This window comes from Erythranthe guttata, chromosome 14 (assembly GCF_056151865.1).
Source record: "Erythranthe guttata isolate IM_541 chromosome 14, IM_541, whole genome shotgun sequence".
Classification (NCBI taxonomy): Eukaryota; Viridiplantae; Streptophyta; class Magnoliopsida; order Lamiales; family Phrymaceae; genus Erythranthe; species Erythranthe guttata.
Window position 1 is genome coordinate 7,668,454 of NC_142546.1, and position 13,920 is coordinate 7,682,373.

General features: G+C 36.0%; 2 protein-coding genes and 1 long non-coding RNA gene across 4 annotated transcripts; all 3 read left to right on the top strand.

Annotated features, from left to right (window-relative positions):
* The first annotated feature begins 382 nt into the window (after positions 1-382).
* Positions 383-2,648, top strand: LOC148765052 (uncharacterized). The gene is made up of 3 exons (XR_016029499.1): positions 383-762; positions 1,715-1,853; positions 2,424-2,648. It is a non-coding gene; the product is annotated as an uncharacterized LOC148765052 (long non-coding RNA).
* An 803-nt stretch (positions 2,649-3,451) lies between these two features.
* Positions 3,452-7,235, top strand: LOC105956114 (dicarboxylate transporter 2.1, chloroplastic). 2 transcript variants are annotated; one of them, XM_088812946.1, is made up of 4 exons: positions 3,453-4,321; positions 5,416-5,729; positions 6,026-6,474; positions 7,027-7,235. In XM_088812946.1, the coding sequence occupies exons 1-4, from the start codon at positions 3,518-3,520 to the stop codon at positions 7,140-7,142; spliced, it is 1,683 nt and encodes a 560-aa protein (XP_088669072.1). In that variant the 5' UTR covers positions 3,453-3,517; the 3' UTR covers positions 7,143-7,235. The 2 variants fall into 2 exon arrangements, with proteins under 2 accessions (XP_088669071.1, XP_088669072.1); XM_088812945.1 differs by lacking the exon at positions 7,027-7,235 and having other exon boundaries at positions 3,452-4,321; positions 6,026-6,657.
* A 1,206-nt stretch (positions 7,236-8,441) lies between these two features.
* LOC105956113 (bifunctional riboflavin biosynthesis protein RIBA 1, chloroplastic) lies at positions 8,442-12,587 on the top strand. Its single transcript, XM_088812948.1, has 7 exons — positions 8,442-8,614; positions 9,210-9,525; positions 9,612-9,833; positions 10,522-10,844; positions 11,279-11,408; positions 11,819-12,115; positions 12,216-12,587. Exons 1-7 carry the CDS (start codon positions 8,565-8,567, stop codon positions 12,444-12,446), a joined length of 1,569 nt encoding a protein of 522 aa, XP_088669074.1. The 5' UTR covers positions 8,442-8,564; the 3' UTR covers positions 12,447-12,587.
* Positions 12,588-13,920: the final 1,333 nt, after the last annotated feature.

Consider the following 13,920-nt stretch of genomic DNA (forward strand, 5'->3'; position numbering starts at 1 on the left):
TATCTTACGAAAATACCCCTCCAAAGATAAATTTATGGATGTTAAAATAGAACCGAAATTTCAGTACGCCAACATTTCATACTTTTTACCGAACTGAAACGATTTGGTTCAGTAAATAACCGAATTACATAAATTTTATGTAAAAATATTTAAAATGAAGTAATGGTTGTAGTTACCCAAATAAGATGAGTTTTTTTTCTTCATAATTTGGCTATGGGAAAATGAGGGATAACCCCCTAGTTTTGAAAATATATAAGGATAGGTCCTATAGATTTTTCTTCCCTAGGCAAAAACCCATATTCTAATCTTAATTTGATAGACACCCCTAGACAAATTGAAGTACCTATTTTGCCCTTTTAGTAACAAGTTAAAACTCTAACCCTCAATCTCTCAACTCACGCCCTCTTCTCTCTCCTTCCTTCCACCGCCGTTTTCGCTTCTCTCTCTCAAAAACAAATCCTCGGTCTCTTCTCTCTCCCTCCCTCTTCCATCGATCGTTCTCTCTTCTCTCTCTCAAAACTCTCGTTTTCTTCTCTCTCTAGCCTCTCACCGCTGCTTCGCCGTCGCCTGCTCAATCTCCGCAGTTTTAATGACGTTAACTATAAACGCTATAGAGCATAAGGAATCGCGGAAGACAGAGAGAGAACATAAATTAGAAGTAGAAATCAGGATGAAGCGATGCCTCGTCACGGTGGAGAAGACAATTGCAGGAAATCGTCTCCGTACGATTCGTCGAGAGATCGACGCTCGAGTCACCACAAGGTTCACTTTTTCCATTTTCATCTCACTCAGAATTTGTTTCTCTCTGGCAATCAATTGCAGCATATAAATTTGATTTCGCATCTGTGGTTTCTAATTGATGAAGATTATTTGAGAAATGATTTGTATGTTCATTGTGGTAACTTGTCTGTTTGATGTTTAGGTAAATTTTTACCCTAGCAGAGTGTATAGAAATGTTTACCAGAGTGTATGGCAATGAGTTTGGGCAACATTCAATAATATAAAAATGATTATACTATTGAACATTACTATGCATGATCATATTTATATGTAGTAACATAAAGTAACATATGCACCTAGTGTGGGTTTTCAATCGATATTTGCAATATAAATTGTTATTTATAGTCATATGTAAAATTCTGTTTTTTTATAATTAAAATTGATTCTAACTTTTTATTATCTGATTTTATTTGTCATCTCATTAATTCAGTTTCAAGAACATACAACAAAGCAAATGATTTTCTGTGATAGAATTTCACTACAGTAAGTAAATATATATTTTTTCAACCACATTGTTTTATTCATCATCTTATATAGATTCAATTGTGAAGTTTTTTGTGGTGTAGATGAATTTTATTTATATACACATATATAGTCACATGTGGTCATGTACGTGTAGTCATATATAGTAACATATAGTAACAAGATGAACATAACTACATGTGACTATAGTTGACTACATAGTCATATCTAGTCATATGTAGTAACAAGAAGACGTAACTACATGTGACTATAGTTCACCAAAGTAAATTTATCAATAAAGTGTTTTTCATTGTTTTTTTTGTATTTTTCATGTAATGTAATTCGAATTTTGCAGGTATTTTTTGAGTTCACCAAAGTATTTTTTGTACAACCATCATCGAATTTTGCAGTTATTTTTTGAGTTTTGGTTTTAATTTTTTTTTTTTTTTTTTTTTTTTTTTTTTTTGTGAAGCTGTGAGTTTAATTTTAGGAGTCGACTTGTACATAAAACGCGATTGTTGTGGCAAGAAATATAATAAAAAAAACTCGAAACTTGTTCCTGGTGGTGGTGCGACAAAACTGACTGTTCATCCATTGAAGGCATAGAAAAGGTAATGAATTTTAATGTGCTTCTTAATATATTGAATCACTGTTTATTGGTCTTCAAATGATTTGTTTACTTTTTTTTTTTTATACTTGGGAGTATATGTAGATTCGTGATGAGAATATTTTGTTGCTAATATCATATTGATATTTTATTTATCGAGAATGAAATAGGTGACTACTTTACGTGTGATTTGATTTTGATAATATAAGTTGTCTCGTATCGCCTGGAGAACAAAGTCAGGTACTTGAAGGGACAAATAAAGTCACATACATGTATATAGTCAAATGTGGTCATATACATGTAGTCATATATAGTCATGTGTAGTAACATAGAATAATATATGGTGTAGTCATATATAGTAATATATAGTCACGTGTAGTAACATACAGTATATGGTGTAGTCACATGTAGTAATATATAGTTATATATAAACTATGTAGTCATGTAGTCATATGTAGTCATGTATGAGTTATGTGGGGAGTATCTATGTATACCAGTAGGTGATAGTGCGTGTGTGCACATTTAAATTTGAAGCAAAATTCGTTGTTTGTTTAACTCTTTTTCTTTTTCACAGGTCTTGGTGTTTGAACTACTATGTAGTAAGTTTTTTCACAGGTCTTGGTGTTTGAACTACTCTGTAGTAAGTTTTTGCGGAGTGGATTGTGTTCGTTGTTCAAAACAAGCGGTTCTCGTGTTGACAAGTGCGATTTGAGTCAAATTTAGTCGTATAGATAACTGTAGTCATGTATAGTTCCATGTAGTTATATATATTTATATACAAGCTATGTGGTTTTTCTGATGTATAGTGATCTTGATGATTGTATTTTTTTTGCACTTTTTTTGTTAGGTATTAAATTATTTATAATATCAAGAATCAAATTTTGAATTTTTTTATTGGTATAGACGATTTTTTTATATATATAATCAACAGTTTTTATAATCGATCGACCATAACTTTGTGTAAAAAAACAGTACGTGGCTATATATAGTCACGTGTAGTCAATTTCAGTACAGTAAATTAAAAATTAAAAAAATTAAAAATTAAAAAAAAAATTAAAAAAATTAAAAAAAATTAAAAATTAAAAATAATTAAAAAATTAAAAATTAAAAAATTAAAAAAACCACAAAAAGAGGGTACGTATAAAAAATAATAATAAAATAAAAATTTATAATTTTTTATTAAAAAATCTGAAAAAATGATAAATGCAGGTCTAAAAGTGTGAAGTGCAGTCAGTTATAATGCTGAATGCAGTTGAAAAAAAGCTGAATGCAGTTGGTTAAAATTTACAAATAAGGGCACAATAGTACTTTTGCCTCTCCAGGGGTGTATCTCAAAGAAAGAATTTTAGGGGTGGACTTATCCCTATATATTTTCCATTCTAGGGGTGTATATCAAATGGCCCCTTTGGCTATACCTCAGTGGGGGCAGTAATTTGCCAAAGTTATTTATTAGTTGGTAATTGGTTAATGCCAGAAAACGTGTTGGTGAAGAGTTAAACAGTCAAAATATAAGAAAAATGAACAAGGGGGTAAAAAAGGGTAAAAAGATCTCCAAAAAGTGAACGGTCGACTTCATATATATATATCAGAATCAAACAAAAAACACAGAGCCATGTTCATAAGCTCCACACACACTTTTGATCTCAAATTCAATTCACCACTCCAATAATGGAGATTGTGGCCTATTTCTCTCCATCCACCACCACCTCCTTCTGCCGCCGCTCCCTTCCACCCCTCCGCCCCTTCAATATTCTCTCATCCACCTCCGCCAATAAACTCGCTTTCCACCACCACCACCACAAGTTTCCAGTCCTCCGCCCCCGAGAAAACCCCCCAAAAATATCCACCATTACTTCCGCCTCCAACGATGACTCACCCGCCGCCACAGAATCAAAATCTCCGCCACCACCCGCACTTCCGCCTCCGCGAGGAGGAGGCGCCAAACTCATCCCGTTGATATCCTCGCTCGCAATTGGCGCCGCCGTCTTCTTCCTCATCCCGCGGCCACCCGAAGTCACGCCTCAAGCGTGGCAATTGCTCTCAATTTTCCTCTCCACCATCGCCGGACTCGTCCTCAGCCCACTCCCCGTCGGCGCGTGGGCGTTCCTCGGCCTCACCGCCACCATCCTCACCAACACCCTCCCGTTCGCCGCCGCCTTCTCCGCCTTCACCAACGAGGTGATTTGGCTGATTGTCATCTCGTTCTTCTTCGCCCGGGGTTTCGTGAAAACAGGGCTCGGCGACAGAATCGCCATGTATTTCGTGAAATGGTTGGGGAAGAGCACCCTAGGGCTGTCGTACGGGCTGACACTGAGCGAGGCGTTGATTGCTCCGGCGATGCCGAGCACCACCGCCAGGGCCGGCGGCGTTTTCTTGCCTATTATCAAGTCGTTGTCGTTGTCGGCGGGGAGTTTGCCGGAAGATCCCTCAAAGAAAAAACTTGGTTCGTTTTTAGTACAGTGCCAATTTCAGGTTAGTTCTATTCTATTCTTCCCCTTTCAAATTTAAACATTTCTCAATGAAAATCATTGTTTATATTGAGGTGAAATTTGTGCTTGCTTGGTTTCGGTTTCGGTTTCGGTTTCGGTTTCGGTTTCAGTTTAATTTTGACATTAATTCTTTGGTCACTGTTATTGGATTCTTCCAATAGTTAAATGTAGGGGTGAAAATTGGAATGAAATTAACAATTTCGGAAAAATTCCACTTTTTTTCGGAAGTGAAAACTAATTCCAATTCCGTGGAAAAAAATATATGAAAATTGAGAATCTAAATTTTGGGAATTGGAATGAAAAAACTTGTTAGAAAATTGAAAATTTTCGGATTGGAATCGGAATTCGGAATTATCAATCTTTTAACACTTATAATATAAAATAGCACAAAATGCACTTCACCCCCTATAAACTTCCCATTTTGGCACTTTCCCCCCTAAAATTTCAGAAAAGAGATAGCGCCTCCTCGAAATATTGATTTGGTTCCACTTTGCCCCACAAGCCAATTGCCAGTGGGCAGTGCAACAAAATAAAATTTTAAAGGGACAATATGTAGAAAAATAGTGTTTTAAGGGGCAACGTGCAAAAAAACACTCAATTCCGGTTAATAAATCCATCGAAATTTTGCTATTGGTACAATGTGCAACAAGTATAACATTTTGAAGGGGGGCATTCAATTTTCAAAATTTTGAGGGGGTAAAGTGCGAAAATTAAAAATTTATAGGGGGTGACATGCACTTTGCCCTATAAAATATATAAAATATTGACATTATAAGTGTAATTTTTAAAAACAAAATTGGAAAGTCTGGAAATTAAAATCGGATCCGAAATCGTAACAGAGATATTCCAATTCCAATCCAAAGAAAAAATCGAAATCATAAAACGTTTTTGCAAAATCAGAAGAATTCGAATCGGAATCGGCGGAATTCGAAAAAATTCCGTTCAAATTTCCAACCCCTCGGAAAATGCTTACTAGGATGCCTATTTGGCTATTTGTTTGAAATATATGTATGATTAGTGTTTCTTAATTTGTACATTCATCTAATATTGGTTTCATATGACTTTGCTATGCAACAGTCTTCTGGTAACTCTAGTGCTCTTTTCCTAACTGCTGCAGCTCAAAACCTGCTATGTCTAAAGCTAGCCGAAGAACTCGGTGTCGTTGTTTCGAACCCGTGGGTTTCGTGGTTCAACGCCGCTAGTTTGCCTGCTTTTCTCTCTCTTATAGCTACACCGTTGATATTGTACACTCTCGATCCACCGGAAACCAAAGATACACCGGATGCACCTGCCATGGCTGAAAAGAAGTTGGAGCTTATGGGTCCCATGTCGGAAAACGAATTGGTCATGATCGGTACAATGACTCTTGCGGTTTCTCTCTGGGTTTTTGGGTACGTATAACTTTTTTCGAATTACGGCCTCGTTTGGTTCCTAAGATAAGATTAGTCAATGAAAATCAAATTGTATTATGGGACCGTACGAGGTCTAATAAGTAATTTCCTTGGAGGCAAGATATACCATGATAAAAAAAAAAAAAAAAAAAAAAAAAACGGCTCAATCCGAAAAATTATTGGGTTTACCAAACATCAAATAAAGTCCAATTGGGCTCGATCTCGATTAAATGGACCGGCCCTAGTTGCAATACTTAGTGATTAATTAAATATTTTGATCTTTGTTTGATGTGCAGGGATGCAGTCGGTATTTCGAGTGTTCTTGCAGCAATGCTTGGATTATCGATACTCTTACTAACGGGGGTGCTAGATTGGGAAGATTGCTTGAGTGAGAAATCGGCATGGGATACTTTGGCTTGGTTTGCCGTTTTAGTAGGCATGTCAAGTCAATTGACCGAGCTTGGCATTGTGAGCTATTTGTCGAACTTTGTGGCCGTAAATTTGCAGTCCTTATCGCTGAGCTGGCCCTATGCGTTTGTTGTACTTCAAGGTAGCTATTTCTTGATTCACTATTTATTCGCGAGCCAAACGGGGCATGTTGGAGCGTTGTACGCTGCTTTTCTTGCTATGCATTTGGCTTCGGGTGTGCCTGCTGAGCTAGCGGCGCTGGCTCTTGCTTATAATACGAGTTTGTTTGGTGCTTTGACGCATTATAGCAGCGGCCAGGCGGCTGTCTATTTTGGAGGTACGACTTCTTTTTTAGTTTCTATGTTTTTTGTAAGTGAAAATTGGACGAACCGGATCGGAATTAGCACTGTTGGGAAAATTCCAATTCTTTTCGGAAGTGGAAAATCAGTTCCAAAAAAAAAAAAATCAGAATTTCCGAATTTGAAGTGAAAAACTTAATCCAAAATCAGAAATTTTCGAATCAGAGTCGGCGGGATTCGGAAATTCCAAAAATTTAGGTACCTATAATACAAAATACGTATTGAACTATATGTGTAATTTTCTGAAAGTAATCGGAATTACAGAAATCAAAATTGGATCGGAATCTAGTATACATTCCAACGCCGTTCCCAAAAAATGGGAAAAAATGGAGCTTTCAGAATTTGGAATGAAAATATTATTTTAAAATCGAAACTTTTGAATCGGAATCGACGGCATTCTGAATTGTTGTTCCAATTTCTCGAGCATCCTAGTATATGCTAATTATTTTACATCTGAATGTGGTGACTATTTGTTTATAAAAGAAACCATCAATTGATTTGTGACTTTTTTCCGGCGGTTGTGGCGGCAGCCGGTTATGTAGATCTACCGGACGTTTTCAAATATGGGTTCGTCATGGCGCTTGTCAATGCAATAATATGGGGCGTCGTCGGCACTTTTTGGTGGAAGTTTTTAGGGTTGTACTAATTTCGAAAGTTCGATGTGACATAATTTTTGGTCTTTGTATATACACATATACAGTTAAATCTCTATAAATTAATACAGTCGTGATTAACAAAATTGTATCAATTTATCGAAAAATTAAATTGTTGAACTAATAATTGAATAGGTTCTTACCGAATCATAACCGGGAGAAATTATTATTTAAACTGGGTTATTAATTTTTTGAGTAGTAATCTGTTGTTGTTTTATATGTTATCTTCACTAGAGAAATATGATTTGATGTACATGAGAACATTGATTATTTTGAAGAGAAAATGACGATTTTATCCCCAAGTTTTAGTGCAATATATACTTTGAATATTGTTAAATTACGGATGTAATTGAAAATGTATATTCAATATTAAATTTTAGCAATTATAATGATAGATATAATATAACTAATATAATGTCATTTGGGTGGCTGTGCATGTATTATGAAACTAAACAAGACACATAGATTATAGCAAAAGAATATAGTAAATACTAAAATACCCATATTATTAAATATGGTAAATTACAATCACTCTTGATGTATGATCAACTTACGAGAAAACACCTCTTGTTTGGATAATTACATATAGCCCTCAACTATGATTTTTTTCTTACACCTCCACCTTTATGGTGTTAAATTCAACATAGTCATCTAAATTCTATTGAATGTGCTGTAGTTTGTACTCGTTTTGTGTAAAAATACAATTTTTGATGCACCACAATCTAATATATACAAGACAAAAAACAAATATTATAATCATCTTGCTTCAAAATGTGGAGTTCGAATGAGATAAATGGGGTATAAAAGTGATAATATTCCATATAATCTCGAAGATTCCACTAAATTTGAAACTGCAAGGGTGGGCGTGTAAGAAGATTTATAGTCGAGGGGGTGGGTGGATTTTCGTAATTTGACCATACTTCAGAGGTTGGTTGTAATTTACCCTATTAAATATTTCTCAATTCACTATTTAAGAGTGATTAGTGAAAATTGTGCAATTAATATTTAAAAATGTAAAAAAAAAAAAATCCATGATAATTGATAGTAAAAACAAGAAAATGTTACTTGCCGAAAATTAAAATCTATTTTAACAAAGTGTGATAGTAAATTAAAATCATTGTGCTCACACGTGAATTCTTTAATTAATAAAAATTGTAATAAGTATTTAAAAAACAAAAAACAAAAAACAAAAACAAAAATAAAAAAACGTACCAACCCCCCCCCCCCCCCCCCCCCCCGCGCCCCACCCCCACCACCCACCCACCCACCCCATCCCACCCAAAGATATATCACCTCATCAGTCATCACACACACACTGTCCAACTGGTTTCCCCAAACATTTCCAGCCAAAAATCTTTGGTTGTTTCTTCTTCAAATTCTGTATTCAAATCTCCCTTTTAGCTTCGTCGGAAAGAATGGCTTCCATTAACTTTTCCTGCTCTCCGGCGACCCTTTCTCGCCGTCGGTTAGTCTCTCTTCGCCGATTTTTTTTGTTTTTTTTTTTTTTTTTGGTGATGGAATATGCATTTCTTGATGTTTCATGTGTCATATAGATGCCCAATTTCGGTTTTTTGAATTGAATTTCTCGTGGGGTTCTTTTTTTTTTTTTTTTAATTATTTTTCGACTTCTTTCATTTGTGTTTATGCTTAGGGTTTCGTATCCCTCCACTCTCGTACTTTCGATTTGAATGAATTGGTGAAAAAAGTTTCATATATTCACATGACACATTGATTTCTGTACGGCATTGTATCCTGTAATATTTGCTATATTTATCGTGTATCTATGTTTTCGGTCCGAAATTCGCATGTAGTAAGCTTACTCAATTTCGTTTTTGGATGGAATGTTCTTGAATATTTGTTGTATTTATCGTGTATCTATGTTTTCGGTCCGAAATTCGCATGTAGTAAGTTCACTCTTTTTCGTTTTTGGATGAAATATTCTTGAGTGAAGGTTAAAATGGTAAATTTGTTGGCATGCTTTATGTTTACGTAATCATACTACTCGATTCTGTTTAGTAGCTTAAACCATTACCGTTAATGGTTCGTTATATTGCATTCAGACAGTTCAACGGGGTCAACTGCGGAAGTATTTATTCGTTGAATGGTGTGGAGTCCTTCAAGCAACCGAGTCCGAAAACGGGATTATTAAATGTCAAAGCGAGTTCGAAAATCAAATCGGCACTCTTCTCTGCCGAAGGCAATCTCATTAACGATGTACCGGTGCAATCTAATTCTGTAATATTAGGAGCACTCTCCGCTGACGTGGCACCAACTACAAGTGGATTCCCCGTCGAAAACGACGAATACGATTTGGACCTTCCGTCAGCAGGTTTCTCGTCTATCGAAGAAGCCATCGAAGACATTCGCAATGGAAAGGTTGATCTCGCAATATTTATGTAGCGTAATTTAATTTGATTTTTTTTTTTTTTTTAGTTAGCCGTATTTTATACAAAAAATTGCAGATGGTGGTGGTTGTGGACGACGAGGATAGAGAGAACGAAGGAGATTTAATAATGGCTGCCTCGAAAGTTACGCCCGAGGCTATGGCTTTCTTCGTGAAATACGGAACGGGAATCGTTTGTGTCAGCATGAAATCGGAAGATTTGGAGAGGTTACAGCTTCCTCTTATGGTGAGCCATAAAGAAAACGAGGAGAAGCTTTCTACTGCATTCACTGTTTCAGTGGTGAGTTAGTTTCTTCTATCGAAATACGCTCTTTCTTTCTCGTGTCTTGCTTTACAATCGTATTTTGTCGAGTTGCCTTATTATTTGATTCTTATGTAATAGCTCCAACATATTCTTTAGGATTGATGTCAAAACGTAATTTCTGACAAGCACAAACATACATGTATAAATTATGGCTAAATTACCGAATTCTGTCGATTCTGATCAGAGTATTTCCGATTTTTTAGCAATATTTTTCATTTTGAATCCTGAAAGTTCCTATTTTTAATTTTCTTTTCAATTTTTTTGGAATGGAATTGGAATTCACATTAGATTCTGAATTCCAATTCAATTTAATTCCCGAAAATTACACTTAAAATATCATTTTAGTATGTATTTTATAGTATAGGTGACTAAAAACACGGGAATTCCACATTCCGCCGACTGCGTCCGAAAATTTTCAATTTTGGAACAGTTTTCTCATTCCAATTTTTCGAAATTACCAATTTTTCTTATAACATTTGGACAAAATTGAAATTAGTTCTTCACTTAAGAAGAAAAAAAATGGAATTGTTCCGATCGGATTGGAAAATGATGTCAAGTCTATTTTTATTAGAGTGATTAAATCATGTTGCGCTGAACAATTTCGTTCGAAGTAATATAGCTACGCTCGTTTTTCTGTTCAAAAAAAAAAAAAAACACATTACAGGACGCAAAACACGGTACAAGTACGGGTGTGTCAGCACGAGACAGGGCAATAACAATAAAAGCTCTTGCATCGAAAGATTCAAAGCCCGAAGATTTCAACCGACCGGGCCACATATTTCCACTAAAGTACAGAGAAGGCGGTGTTCTTAAAAGAGCGGGCCATACCGAAGCTGCGGTGGATCTTGCCATGCTGGCAGGATTGGAACCTTCCGGAGTTTTATGCGAGATTGTTGACGACGATGGTTCGATGGCTCGATTACCGAGGCTTCGGCAATTTGTGAAGCAAGAGAACTTGAAGATTATATCTATTGCTGATCTAATAAGGTAGTTCTGTTACACAAATGTATTTTCGGTCTACATTTCTTAAGCAGTGTTCGTTTTATTCTCATTAATGCCTCGTTTGGTTGAGGAGATTAGCCGTGAATAACTAAATAATTTGACTTTGTTTTATGTTTGGTAAACACAATAATCTTTTGGGTCGACCCGGAAATATTTTTCATCATGGATTTTAGGGAGAATATTTATTAGACGGTCTAATAATACAATTGGATTTTCATTATGTTAACTTAGGAACCAAACGAGGCCTAAGCAGATATTTCTTGGATTAGCTCACTTTTGTAATATGAAAAGTTTGTACAATTACGTTTTTTTTTTTCCGCATGGCCACATCGAGCTTTAACTAGACGAAGAAGCTACAAAATCTCCGTACTTGAAATCTCCATACTTTATTTACGAAATTTTCAATTGTGATCTTGCAGATATCGGAGAAAGAGCAATAGATTAGTAGACCAAGCGTCGGCAGCTCGTATACCGACTATGTGGGGCCCATTCACCGCATATTGTTATAGGTCTATTCTTGATGGAATCGAGCATATTGCAATGGTTAAGGTAAGAATTTTGTAAAATTTGGTACAATCCAACTTTTTTTTTTGAGTTTATTGCATTTAGTAACTGTATTATATGTATATCGGATTGCTAAAAAATCCGCGTGTTATATACATATTAGCAAAGCCCACCTTATAATGCATTTTTTAACCCCGAAAAAAGTGAGTTTTTAGGCGGTAGTTTGTTAAAAAAATATTGAATCATAGGGGTTTTTTTGCAAATAAAATAACATGGGGAGTTTTTTAACAATTAGAGAAAACACATGGGTACCGAATGCAGTAAATCTTTTTTTTTTCTCTATATGTTATGCTTCTTTCTGATTTCAGACGACTTTCACAGGCCATTTTTTCGAAGTAATATAATAATAAAAAAAAAATTACATCGGCATTTTTTTTTTGGTTTGTGTTAAACAGGGTGATATTGGGGATGGACTCGATATTCTTGTGAGAGTGCACTCGGAATGTCTGACGGGAGATATATTTGGATCGGCCAGATGCGACTGTGGGACCCAGCTGGCGCTCGCAATGCAGCAGATCGAGGGTGCAGGGAGGGGTGTTTTGGTGTACTTGCGTGGTCACGAGGGGAGAGGAATCGGTTTGGGCCATAAACTGCGTGCGTACAATCTGCAAGATGATGGGCGCGATACTGTTGAGGCGAACGAGGAGCTGGGTTTGCCCGTTGATTCGAGGGAGTACGGGATTGGTGCACAGGTAATTTGCATGGTCCTGCGTATTACTAGATTATTCCTCCATACTTGGAATAATTATTTTTGTCCTTATCATTTATGATTGTGTAAAATTGTTTTTTCAGATACTGAGAGATCTTGGTGTAAGAACAATGAAGTTGCTGACGAACAATCCTGCAAAGTATATCGGGCTCAAGGGTTACGGTTTGGCTGTTGCCGGGCGGGTCCCACTCGTGACGCCCATTACGAAGGACAATAAGAAATATTTGGAGACTAAGCGTTCGAAGATGGGCCACGTTTATGGATCCGAAGTCAACGAGGATGAGAATGGTCGACGGAGTGGTGAGTCGAGTTAACTCAGAAGTGATTTGAGAGTTTGAAGATGATTAAGCTTGTAAGATGTGGTGCTTAAGTTGTAGGTATCCTTCAATTTTTTGAATTTTGATGGATATAATAATAAGATTGAAAATTAGAGTTTTTTATTCAATTTAACAAAATCTTCATTTGATATGAAACTATAATAGAACATCGATAAATTAATAACCTCGCTTAAATAATAATTTTATGGAGCGACTCGGTAACAACGTATTAAATTATTAGTTCGATAATTTAATATTTTATTAAATTACTAGAATTTTACTAGTCTCAACTGCATTAATTTATAAAGGTTTAACTGTAGTGAGTATGTTGATTGCTATTAGTCGCATATCTTTAATAGCTTGGCGACCACTATTGTAATCGTAAATACTATAGGTGAAAATCGGACGGATCATGATTGGAATTAATACGCTTGGAAAGATAGAAATAGTTTTTTTTTTCAGTTTGAAAATTGAAAAACTAATTTCAATTCCGTTCAAAAAATAATTTTAAAATATTGAAAACTGGAAATTTGAAAATTAAAATGAAAAAGACTTGGTTCGAAAAAAAGAAGAAAAAATCGGAAATTGTGGAGCTCGATTTTGTTTTTCACACACACGCACATGTATGTATATATATATTACAAAATGTATGATGATATTTTACGGAGTATTTCGGGATCATTTTCAAGAATTAAAATCGGATCTTAAAAGGGAGTTCCATATTATAATTTCTAATTCTAATGAAATAAAAAGTAAGAAAATTGAAAATTGAATTATTTGGAATAAAGAAAATGTTCTAAAATTCAATTCCAATTTCCATGGCAAGAAGGTAAATAAATACGCGTTAAGTGTGTAATTCAAACTAAACCTGCTAAGGAAGTGTTGATTCATACGCGCTTGTACAGCTTATTATATTATTCTAAAGTCTAGGACCGTGTTTTCCACCGCCAACAAATTGACGCGCCAAATCTCACTCTATAAATACCGCATCACAACAATCACAACCAACATCGACCCCTCTCTCTCTCTCTAGCTTTTAACTTTCTCTCTCTAACTCTTTCCAAGTACTATATAAACGCATTTATTAATATAATGGCAGCTTCTAAGGCTCTTTTACTCGTTATTATGGTGGCCTGTATCTTGAGTGCCACGGTGGCGCAGTCTCCCTCCGCCGCACCATCGCCATCCCCCACCGCCGCCGCCGCAAGCCCTCCGACTTATAAGTCCACTCCACCGGCTTCATCTCCTTCTCCCGTCGCCGTCGTCAACTCGCTGCCGCCGACTACTCCATCTCCTTCGCCCAGCTTCGCGCCACAGCCATCGGCAAACGGCGCCGTTGCTAACGGATTAGGTTTCGCGGCGGCTGCAGCCGGTTTCTTTACCGTCGCTTTCATGGCGTGAACGCTCTCTTAATTTCTCTACACGTGTCTTTTTCACGCTTTGATCCCTTTTTAATTTTTTATTTTAAATA

Excerpts from the sequence above, each read along its gene's own strand:
- LOC105956114 (XM_088812945.1), top strand. The coding sequence starts at position 3,518 with ATGGAGATTGTGGCCTATTTCTCTCCATCCACCACCACCTCCTTCTGC. Across the intron at positions 4,322-5,415 it reads TAGTACAGTGCCAATTTCAG|TCTTCTGGTAACTCTAGTGC; the intron begins GTTAGTTCTATT and ends GCTATGCAACAG. Across the intron at positions 5,730-6,025 it reads GTTTCTCTCTGGGTTTTTGG|GGATGCAGTCGGTATTTCGA; the intron begins GTACGTATAACT and ends TTTGATGTGCAG.
- LOC105956113 (XM_088812948.1), top strand. The coding sequence starts at position 8,565 with ATGGCTTCCATTAACTTTTCCTGCTCTCCGGCGACCCTTTCTCGCCGT. Across the intron at positions 10,845-11,278 it reads TCTATTGCTGATCTAATAAG|ATATCGGAGAAAGAGCAATA; the intron begins GTAGTTCTGTTA and ends GTGATCTTGCAG. Across the intron at positions 12,116-12,215 it reads AGTACGGGATTGGTGCACAG|ATACTGAGAGATCTTGGTGT; the intron begins GTAATTTGCATG and ends TTGTTTTTTCAG.